Source organism: Nicotiana sylvestris, chromosome 9 (assembly GCF_000393655.2).
Source record: "Nicotiana sylvestris chromosome 9, ASM39365v2, whole genome shotgun sequence".
Taxonomy (NCBI): domain Eukaryota; kingdom Viridiplantae; phylum Streptophyta; class Magnoliopsida; order Solanales; family Solanaceae; genus Nicotiana; species Nicotiana sylvestris.
The window spans coordinates 101,597,666-101,609,310 of NC_091065.1; the positions used below are offsets into that span (position 1 = coordinate 101,597,666).

The following is an 11,645-nucleotide window of genomic DNA, read 5'->3' on the forward strand; positions in this document are numbered from 1 at the left end:
CAGGTTGATCCAAAGAAGATAGAGACGATTCAGAGTTGGCCCAGATTGTCCTCAGCCATAGAGATTCATAGCATTCTTGGTTTGGCAGGCTATTACGGTTTGTTCAGGGATTCTCATCTATCATATCGCCCTTGACCAAGTTAACTTAGAAGGGTGTCCCATTTGCGTGGTCGGACGAGTGTGAGAAGAGCTTTCAGAAGCTCAAGACAGCCTTGACCATAACTCCAGTATTGGTTTTTCCATCAGCTTCAGGTTCATATACTGTGCATTGTGATGCTTCGAGAGTTGGGATTGGTTGTGTATTGATGCAGGAGGGTAGAGTTATTGCTTATGCTTCTCGTCAGTTGAAGCCCCATGAGAAGAACTACCCCATTCATGATTTGGAGTTGGCTGCCATAGTTCATGCATTGAAGATTTGGAGGCATTATTTGTATGGCGTATCTTGTGAGGTATTCATCGATCATCGCAGTCTTCAGCATTTGTTCAAGCAAAAGGATCTTAATTTGAGGCAGCGGAGATGGTTGGAGTTGCTTAAGGATTATGATATCAATATACAGGACCATCTGGGGAAGGCCAACGTGGTGGCCGATGCTTTGAGCTAAAAGGCAGTGAGTATGGGGAGTTTGGCATATATTCCAGTTGGGGAGAGACCTTTTGCAGTTGATGTTCAGGCCTTGGGCAATTGGTTCGTGAGGTTGGATATTTCGGAGCCCAGTCGGGTGTTGGCATGTGTGGTTTCTCGTTCTTCCTTATATGATCGCATTAGAGAGCGCCAGTATGATGATCCGCATTTGCTTGTCCTTAAGGACAAAGTTCAGCATGATGATTCTACAGATGTGACCATTGGTGATGATGGGATGTTGAGGATGCAAGGGCGAATTTGTGTGCCTATTGTGGATGGGATTAGAGAGTTGATTATGGAGAAGGCCCATAGCTCGCGGTATTCCATTCATTCGGGTGCCGCAAAGATGTATCAGGATTTGAGGCAACACTATTGGTGGAGAAGAATGAGGAAAGATATTGTGGGATTTATAGCTCGGTGTCTCAATTGTCAGCAGGTGAAATATGAGCATCAGAGACCGAGTGGCTTGCTTCAACAGATGGTCATTCCTGAGGGGAAATGGGAGAGGATCACTATGGACTTTGTTGTTGGACTTCCACAGACTTTGAAGAAGTTCGATGCTATTTGGGTGATTGTGGATCGACTGACCAAGTCTACGCACTTCATTCCTATGTGTACTACCTATTCTTCAGAGCGGTTAGCAGAGTTATATATCCAAGAGATTGTTTGGCTGCATGGTGTTCCAGTTTCTATCATTTCAGATCGGGGTACTCAGTTTACTTCCCAGTTTTGGAAGTCTGTTCAGTGAGAGTTGGGTACTCAAGTGAAGTTGAGCACAGCTCTTCACCCTCAGACGGACGGGCGGTCCGAGCGTACTATTCAGATACTGGGGGACATGTTGCGTGCTTGTATTATTGATTTTGAAGGTTCATGGGATAAGTTTCTACCGCTTGCAGAGTTTGCTTATAACAACAGCTACCAGTCGAGTATTCAGATGGCTCTATATAAGGCTTTGTATGGGAGGCGGTGTAGATCTCCAGTCGGTTGGTTCGAGCCCGGTGAGGCTAGGCTATTGAGGACAGAGTTGGTTCAAGATGCCTTAGAGAAGGTGAAGGTGATTCAGGAGAGGCTTCGTACAGCGCAGTCGCGACAGAAGAGTTATGCATACCAGAAGGTCCGAGATGTGTCCTACATGGTTGGTGAGAAGGTCTTGCTGAAGGTTTCGCCCATGAAGGGTGTTATGAGATTTGGGAAGAAAGGAATGTTGAGTCCACGGTTCATTGGGCCTTTTGAGGTACTTTGGAGGATTGGGGAGGTGGCTTATGAGCTTGCTTTGCCACCTAGATTGTCGAGTGTGTATCCGGTATTTCATGTTTCTATGCTCCGGAAGTATATTGGGGATCCGTCTCATGTTTTGGACTTCAGCACGGTTCAGTTGGATGATTATTTAACCTATGATGTGGAACCAGTAGCTATTTTGGTTCGTCAGGTTCGGAAGTTGAGGTCAAAGGATATAGCTTCAGTGAAAGTGCAGTAGAGAGGTCGACCCTTGGAGGAGGCTACCTGGGAGACCGAGCGAGAGATGCGGAGCAGATATCCTCACCTATTCGATGTTTCAGGTATGTTTCTTGACTCGTTCGAGGACGAACGTTTGTTAAAGTTGGGGAAGATGTGACGACCCGGCCAGTCGTCTCATGAGTTACCACTCCGTTTTCCCCCATTTTTGCTTCTTTATGCTTCGTTATCCGTGTTTTAGGTGATCGGGTTGATTAGATTGAGTTCGGAGAGGATTTGGTAAGAAACGAGACACTTAGTCTCTTTTAAGAAGGTTTAAGTTGGAAAAGTCAACCGGGTGTTGACTTATGTGTTAGAGGGCTCGGATGTGAGTTATGATGGTTCGGTTAGCTTCGGGAGGTGATTTATGACTTAAGAGTGTGATCGGAATTGGTTTTGGAGGTCCAGTGTAGAATTAGGCTTGAATTGGCGAAGTTAGTATTTTGGCGATTTCCGGTTGGTAGGTGAGATTTTGATCTGAGGGTCGGAATTGCTGTAGTTTTGTTATGTCATTTGTGATGTGTGTGCAAAATTTCAAGTCATTCGGACGTGGTTTGGTTGGGTTTTTGATCGAAAGCGTATTTCGGAAGTTTTTAGAAAACTTAGGCTTGAATTTAATGTGAATTGATGGATTTGGTGTTGTTTGAGGTGTTTTGATGATTGAAACAAGTTTGAATGAGGTTTTAGGATGTGTTTGAGCTTTTGGTTGAGGTCCCGGGGGGCCTCGGGTGAGTTTTGGATGGTCAATCGGACCATTTTGGAGTTTGAAGGTTGAAGAAAAATCTGCCCAATTGTTGTAGAGAATTATCTCTTCACATTCGCGAGCGGAGCCTCGTGTTCGCGTAGAAGAATTTGAGGAAGGCCAGAATTAAGCCTTCGCGTTCGCGAGTGGTGCCTCGCGTTCGCAGAAGGCTAGGAGTTTGTGCTTCACGTTCGCATGAGGTTCTCCGCGTTCGCGTATAAGGATTTGGGGTCCAGTGGAATTTGCTCTTCGCGTTCGCATCAGGTGCCTAGCGTTCACGAAGGTCTAGGCAGAAGAGGCATCGCGTTCACGTCTGGCGTGTCGCGTTCACGTAAGGTAAAAGTTGGTCAACGTAAATTTGTGCTATGCGAACGCGAGAGGTTGACCGCGTTCGCGTAGAAGGAAAGTCAGACATGGGTAGAAAGTTTATAAGTTATTTCATCCGCGATTTTGAGTCATTTTTCCTCCATAGTTGAGAATTTTGAGAGCTTTTTGAGGGTGATTAAAGAAGGATTCAAGGAGAAATGATTGGAGGTATGATTTTTGAACCTAAAACGTGATTCTACTATGAAATTAACCTAGAAATTCATGAAACTTAAGCTAAAAATGGATGAACTAGGGCTTGGGATTTTGAACTTTTGAATTGGGATTTGAAGGACCATTTGATGTCGGATTTGATAACTTTTGATATGTATGAACTCGTGGAAGGATAAGGAACCCATTGGTGTAAAACATTTTGAGTTTCAAGAAGTGGGCCTGGGCTCGGGTTTTGCTAATTTCTGGATTTTTGATATTTTTCGATTGTTTTCGCTTGGGCTTTGTTCCCTTAGCATATTGTGACGTATTCGTTCTGGTTTTGGTCAGATTCGACGTACGAGGAGGCCGATTTGAGAGGCAAAGGCGTCGCGAGCTAGAGATTGAGCCGGTTCGAGGTGAGTAATGAATGTAAATGATGTCCTGAGGGTTTGAAACCCCAGACTTGCACATCGTAGTGCTATATTAAGGTAAGACATGTGCTTGATATTGAGCGTAGGGTCATTTACAATTGGGGATTGTAACTTGGTCCATCCCGATTAATGATTTTACCGCATATTTGATTGAAACGTATTTGTTATCATCATTATTTGGACTGATTGTCATATTTGGGCTTCGAGCCAACTATTTGAACCCTCCAGGGATTTTTATCACTATTTCCTCACTGTTTTGACTTACTACTTGAACTCAGTTGTACTATTTTCCATTGTTTTACAACTCAGCCACCTTTTACTCGGTTTTGGAACTAAAATGATATTTTAAATGATGTTTTGGGCTGAGGACTACTGTTTTACTAATGCCGGAGGGGCTTATGTGATCTCTGGACTGAGTATGGCCGAGGGCCAGATGTGAGGATATATTGATACTGATATGAGGCCGAGGGCCTGAGATACATATATATGCTACGAGGTGGCTGATATTGATATGAGGCTGAGGGCCTAGATTTGATGCCACGAGATGACTTAATATTGCGCTTGGGCCGTAAGGGGCCCCTCCCGGAGTCTGCATATCCCCAGTGAGCGCGGGTACCTAGTTGTGATATGAGAGAGAGAGCCCGAGGGGCTGGTACTGTTCTACGTATTTTTCTTTAACTGTCTGTCACTTAACTCCTTATCTGTTGTAAAATTATGACATTCCGCTTTTCATTGGTTTATTGCTTTTATACCACTTGTTTAACTGCCACATTATATATTACCCTGTGTACACGTGATTTCTTACTCTCAATCATTATTTATGCTTATTACTCCCTGGGCCGGAGTACTCACATTACTCCCTACACCATGTGTGCAGATTCAGGTATCGTAGAGTCCGCTTCTGAGTGCTGATCTTCCCAGTCCAGGCAGTGTTTTTCGGAGACCACGAGGTAGCTGTTGGCATCCGCAGCCCCCGTGCCTCCCTTATCATTTTGTTGTCATGTTCTTGAACTTCTGTATCAGATTTCGTATCTAGTAGACTGGTATCCAGATTTATTAGTTGTCCATGACTTGTGATACCCCGGTTTGGGCTGTGTCGAGATGGTTTCTACTATTGTTATTTTTATTTCCGCAAATTATGGTTATTATATCATGTTTTAGAACTATTTATGGTATTTAACTGTTTAAAAGAGGTGTTCTGTTTTGGTCTGGCTGGCCTTGTCTTCACGAGAGGCACCATCACGATCGAGTTCGGGGTTACGGGCGCGACACCATCATGCCAAGAATATTTAAAATAGACAAAGCACCATGCCATAACATCCTAGCCTCAAGATTCGACTCAAAAGCACCACGCATGTTTTCTAAAAACTGCTCACTTACTCTAACACAGAGGCCAAAGACATTACCTTTCCTTCACAAGTCATGTGCCTCACATAACCAATAGTTAGTCATTCTACACACAATAAAGTTCAAGAACAAATAGGAACTCAAGATAGAAAGAATTCACTCTCTCAGAATTAAGATATTCACTCTCTCAGAATTAAGATTCATGTGCCACAGAAGACGTACCATAGTCTTGCCTGTAGTGTAATACTCTACAAATTGAGCTCATTCAGTCAAAGATCAAGTATGACTTTATTTGGTTGTAATGTAAGCTGCAGGAATAGTAGGATACAATTTGGGTATAGTGACTTCACCTCACTAAGCAATTTAATATATACAATTCCACCTTTTAAAACCCCACACTTATCTTGAACCAAACCCCAACCTTCATATTATATTAACATCAACTCCAAATTTTTTTAAGCATAAATATATCAAGAGATACCACTAGCAAGGAATATTTTTCACAAAATATATACAAACACTATTTTTTTCTTATCCTCTGATTTGTTTTCTTCGAGCAATTCATTCTCTTTTTTCCTTTTTTTATTCCCTTCAAGTGGCCCTCATTTTTTTTTTCAAAGTAGTGCACCTATCTTCTTTTTCAATATTTCCTCTCAAAAATCCAACCATTCCTCAGCTTAGCTTTTAACAAGCTTATAAATTTCAAGTGCTAAAGAGAGGTAAAAGGTTCAAATAGATAATCAATTCAAACAAAGGGGTCAAGCTTGTATTGTGGTTTCCAAATAAATAGGATTACATGCTCAACAGAGCTAACTAATATACACATTAAGTTGGTGGGTAGCAAGCATATATTTGGCTCAACAAAGAAATGTCTATGTCACTTCATAGACTGAACAAAACTACTATTTCTCTTTGCAAACACACATGGCAAGTTCTAGACATCAACGGACATGCACAAAACATCAGCAAAAACCTCACACACGCATTGACATATAACTCAATTAGGATCAGATCTGTCTCGACTCTCTAGTCAAAGTGGTTAAGCAAAATCTAGATCAAACAAATTAAGGCACTCATATACGAGTCAAGAACTGAGCTTATGCATCACAACTAAGGCACTCACCGCTCTCAAGGTATAATAAAGTTAAGAAATATTGTCCCCATTAACGACACAAGATTTTCTTTATTCCTGCAAAAGAAAAACTAACTACACCTGGTTCAAGTAAAAATCCATGAAAAAGAACCACGACTCAAAGAAAAACCAAGGGAAAATTGTTACACTACCTAAGAAAATAATTTTTTTTCTTCGACTTTGATCCCTCAAGAAGACAGTCAAGGACATCCATCGTCGGGAAAAATCAAAAACTTTAAAAATAAATTTCTTTCATTTTTTTCCCAATGCAATACTAACAAAAACACATACAAAGATAAAAAGGAAAAACAAATACATATATACATATTTACATCCCCACCCCACACTTTAAATTCTGGCATGTCCCCATGACACACAAATAAAAAGCAAGAGGTAAAGGAAACTCTCCTGAATCATCTAGTCTGGGTCTGAATCAAAGTCAGGATCCACCTTGCACGCCCGACCCAGTGCACACATCCATGCTGAAAGTTTCTATTCTACCTTCTTCGGGTACATCCCACACTTGTCATGCTTACCCTCTCCAGCTCGCACTTTTAGGGACTTTGCCTTGAATTCAGAATGTGCAGTCAGCTCGTCTCTAGGTACCCCAATTGCTTCCTTCATCTTGAACACCATTTTTTCTTCACTCACTCTTAGCATGAGCTGTCTTTCCTGAATGTCCAGAATAGCTCTGCCAATAGACAAGAAGGGTCTTCCTAAAATCAGAGGGACTTCCTTATTCTCTTCCATATTCACCATGATGAAGTCCACATGGATCACAAATATATCCACCCAAACTAGCACATCTTTCACTATTTCTTCAAGTATGATCGTTGTCTGATCCGCCAGCTGCAAAGACACAAGCATAGATCTGATTTCTCTAATCTCTCTCTCCAATTTCCTGAAAATAGACAAAGGCATAAGATTGATAGAAGCACCTGAATCACACAAAAAAAATTCAAATTTAGTACTTCCTAAAGAGCAAGGTATAGTAAAACTCCCCGGATTTCCACACTTTTGATGGAGCTTAGTTTGTAGAATGGCACTACAATGCTCTGTGAGCTTGACAACTGATGTCTCTTCCACATTACTCTTGTTGGATAATATCTCCTTCAGGAACTTAGCATACACCAACATTTGAGAGAGTACCTATGTGAAAGGTAGATTAACATGCACCTGCTTGAGCACTTCTAGAAAATTATTTTTCCAGCTTTTCTCTTCTTTGCTTCTGGGGAAAAGGTAAAACAGGCATGTATTTGTTTTCCTCAGTCTCCTCATTCATTGAATTCCCATCCTTCTTCTTTTTCAAAGCTCTAGTCCTCCCTTTCTTCTTCAAACCATCATCTTGATCTACCCTCACTTCACCTTCTTGATTGTCGTTATTTTTTTTCTCCTCCAAAATATCCACTTATCTTTCAATAAACTCACCCTTTTATTTTACTATGGGGTCCTTCAATACTTTCCCACTTCTCAAGGACATCGCATTTATTGTTTCTTTTGGATTGTTTTTGGTATCAACAATGAGCGTTCTTGGAACCCTCTCAGGCATAAGATTAGTGAGCTGCCCTACCTATCTTTCCAAGTTTCAAATGGTTGTGCCCATTCTTGGATAGATGTGCCTTGATTTTCAAGCCTCTCATGTGTTTTAATAATAAAGGCCTTAATCAGATCTTCCATGTTAGACTGATTAGACTGTGGATGCTGGTATTGCTGCCTCTGCTGATTTGAAATCCTAGAGCTCCTTGTCCCTAGGGTCTCGAATTATTCTGTTGCCATGAGTTTAGACTACCACTTGGTGAACTCCAAGAAAAACTTGAGTGCCTCTGTCCTATGGAGTTAAAATTATTACCATTTTGGTAGTTGCCTCTATCGAAGTTTCCTACATTATTTACCACTTCATTTGTAGTCGAGGCCTGGCACTCATGTGTTGGATGACCCATTCCACAAAAGTCACAAACTGATGATGGCTAGCTTTGGACCTTGGCTAAGGTCAACTTTCTTATCTCTTTGGCCATGGTGTCTAGCTGGGCTTGCACTGATGTGTTAGAGTCTACCTGGTGAACCCCAACTGATTTTTTCTTCTATCATTACTCTTAGTGGGCCATTGGTTAGCATCTTCAGAGAGCTCATCAAGAATCACAATAATCTCCTAGGTGTTTTCTTCATTAAAGGACCTCCAACTGTAGTACTCAAAGTTCGTCGTGAAGAGGGTGTCAGTCAATCCCAAAAGTCTTGGAGTTGCATCGACAACTCGATTCTATTATCTTGGCACTTTCTCACTATCTCTTTGAATCTTTCCCAAGCTTTGAAGACCGTTTCTGTGTCCTTCTAGCAAAATTTGTGTATTTCCCTTATGAATTTCACTGTTTTCGTTGCTGAAAAGTAATTATCAAAAAACTTTTTCGTCATATCTTACCATGTCCTAATCGACCCAGTTAGTAAGCTTCGAAGCCAGTGTTTCTTATCCTTCAGTGAAAAGGGGAATGCTCTTAAGTAGACTGCATCTTTTGACACTCCATTGCACTAGAAGGTGTTCATAATTTCCTCAAAGTCCATCAAGTGTGTGTTAGGTTCTTCACTTACCTTGCTTCTAAAGACACAGTTATTCTGGATGGTTTGAAGCAACCCTTGCTTCAACTCAAAATTATTTGCTGCTACGGGTGGAGGTCTGACACTTGATAGTCCCCTGATTGTAGACTAGTCTGGCATAGTCACCTAATGCTCTCCTAGTCTTGGGAGCCATATTTTCAAACTAGTCTTCAACCAGGGGTTGATTTTGATTGAATCTTTGACCCCATCCTCTTCGACAGCTCATTAGAAGCTCTAAGGCTGCTTCAGTTGCTACCCATGCAACTTGTTCTTTTTATTGTGTTGCCTCTCTTGCAGCTAAATCTTCTCCATCATCACCATTCTTTGCCATGTGTTCTTGGGTTGATGGTTGCCCCAAGAATTTTTCGGTAAGTTCTTTCTCTTTCCTAAACTGTCACAGACGCTTTTCCACCTCTGGATCGTATGGAATCACTTCTTTTGAAGAAGATCGAGTCATACACCAGATAAATCAAACTTGTTGCCTGCACACAAGTGATAAAAACATGAATACAAGAAAACTAAATTGGTTCCTAAATTAGCACCAAAAACTATTTTGAACACTAACGAAGCCAAAATTTGACAAACGCAAAACACAACACGAAATTGATGCTCGCTAACCAAAGATAGTATAGTATCATTATCATCTCCACAGGGATTGGATTTAAACACTTGATTTGGAATGATTACAAACTACGATTAACTACTAAAAGTACAAAAATTTGCAAATTACAAAAAAAGGTAAAAAAAATACTTTTTTTGTGCGGGGTTGGGGGAAGGGTAGTGAGGGGGGGGAGTTTGGTGCGGTGGGGGTAGATGGGTGGTTGGTGATGGAAAAAAACTTATTTGAAAAAAGGCCTTTTTTGGAGAGAGGTGGTAGGGATGGGGTTGGGTGGGTAGGTGTTGGGATGTGGGATGGGTTGGTGAGGGTACGGAATGTTAAGAAGGCATTTCGAAAATGTTTTCCCTTCTCTTGATAAAGAAAATATTTTCCTCCAATCGGAGGAAAATAAGTTCATATGGTAAATCTTTTCTAAAACATTTAAGCCAATCAAACATGGGAAAATTGCAAAATATTTTCCGAAAAATATTTTCCTTCATACTGAACACTGTTAAATTTCACTCTCATTGTTCTATTCATTCTCTTGAATTCAATAGGTTATTATCATATTATCATGACTCAAGTTCCTCTCTCGATTAAACCTAAACCGTTCAAATAAGCTAATATGAAGTGCGGTGAAACTTGCAAGAATCTATTGGTAGGGATGGTCGAAGAGAAACTTCTCTCGAATATTTCTCAATCTTAATTCAAAGGTAGATCACAAAGCTCTTTCGATTACTTTAAAAAAGTACCAAAATAAATTAAGGCATACGTTGCATCAATATTCAATATCACGCTCCTCTTCCGATTAAACACAATAATGAATATAATCACAACTAGAGTTAAAGCTCTATCAATAAATTCAAGCAATTAAACAATAATCAAATCCATAGATAATAATGAACTCACAAAATCATGTCAAACCCTAAGGGAAACTACTCCATAATCATGGATGAAGTCATCACAAATAGAGTTAAAGAATAAGAAAATATCAATCCAGCGTTATAATCCAAACTCCCGTATTGAATTGATGGAACGATGATGAGTTATTGTGTCTTGAAGCCTCCAATGCTCTCTAAAAGCTCCCAAGGTCCAAAGTCCCTTTAAAACATATTTTCGATGTATTTATACCATGTAGAAGCGGGTCCGGATAGGACTACCCTTTCCAAGCCGAAGTGGGAAACTACTCTAAGAATTTTGTGCAGGCGCGGCGCGCCACACACTGTCCCATGCGTTTTGCCTATGGCTTTTATCAAAGAGATGCAATTTTTCACTCTACAGGAATTTTGCATTACCACCTTGCGCCCCGCAGTTTGGTAGTGCAATTATCTCACAGTAAATTTCTCTTCTCATTTTTTGATATCCAGATTTGATCCTCGAACCCCGAACATGATCCCGACTTAATTCCTTAGGCTTCTTCTCAAACTTCAGTGCTTCGAATCATCCCTTTTAGCTCCAAACTTGTTTCTCCACTCGAAATAACATCATACATGACATAACACGCGTAATAAGTATAAAGTACTATCAATTAGGCTAAAATATATTCAAAATGTAGTAATTAGAGTGCGAAATATAGTTAAAAACGTGAGTTCCTAGACTACCATCAAACTCCTCGGCCCTAGGCCACACTTTAAAAATATGGACACTCAACTAATTCGAACAAAATCTGCTGGACACATGGCAACAACAAAGGAGACAAGTGCATAAGTAAAGCACACAACTACAAAATTAAAATACGCAAAGATAAAAAAGGTATGTATGAATCAAAAACCAACTTTTATATTCAGATAAGGGTCTTTACAGAGGCGCACGAAGATGCCAACAAACAAGAAGAAGGAAAAAGTAGAAACTACAAAAGCTAAAAAAGCTGGAACGTCTAATGAGCATCACCGCCCAGATCTTCATCACCCTCTACATCCCCGCCTCGGTTGTAACAAAAGTTGTACCAGGCATTGTCTTCAAGCTCAAGGAAGCCTCCTATCATCGTCCTCACAATCAGGCTGAGGTGTGTTAGGGTCATAGCCGCATGCCAACCTAATTTCACGAGCTTTAACTCAGGCCTCCTCCATGGCTGTATCGAAGACGAAACCTGTTTGGCCCAACTCTTGGACTACCACTACATGAGAAGTAGATGGTTGCTCGAGCAATTTGACATTTTCTCCCTCCACAACAGA

At 40.9% G+C, this 11,645-nt stretch overlaps 2 protein-coding genes across 2 annotated transcripts; one reads left to right on the forward strand and one right to left on the reverse strand.

The window, feature by feature from the left end:
- The first annotated feature begins 1,754 nt into the window (after window positions 1–1,754).
- Window positions 1,755–2,099, forward strand: LOC138877979 (uncharacterized). The gene has a single exon (XM_070157630.1). It carries the CDS (start codon window positions 1,755–1,757, stop codon window positions 2,097–2,099), a length of 345 nt encoding a protein of 114 aa, XP_070013731.1.
- A 4,677-nt stretch (window positions 2,100–6,776) lies between these two features.
- LOC138877980 (uncharacterized) lies at window positions 6,777–7,421 on the reverse strand. The gene is made up of 2 exons (XM_070157631.1): window positions 7,334–7,421; window positions 6,777–7,222 (listed from the first exon to the last, which is right to left on the reverse strand). Exons 1-2 carry the CDS (start codon window positions 7,419–7,421, stop codon window positions 6,777–6,779), a joined length of 534 nt encoding a protein of 177 aa, XP_070013732.1.
- Between the last annotated feature and the right edge of the window lie 4,224 nt (window positions 7,422–11,645).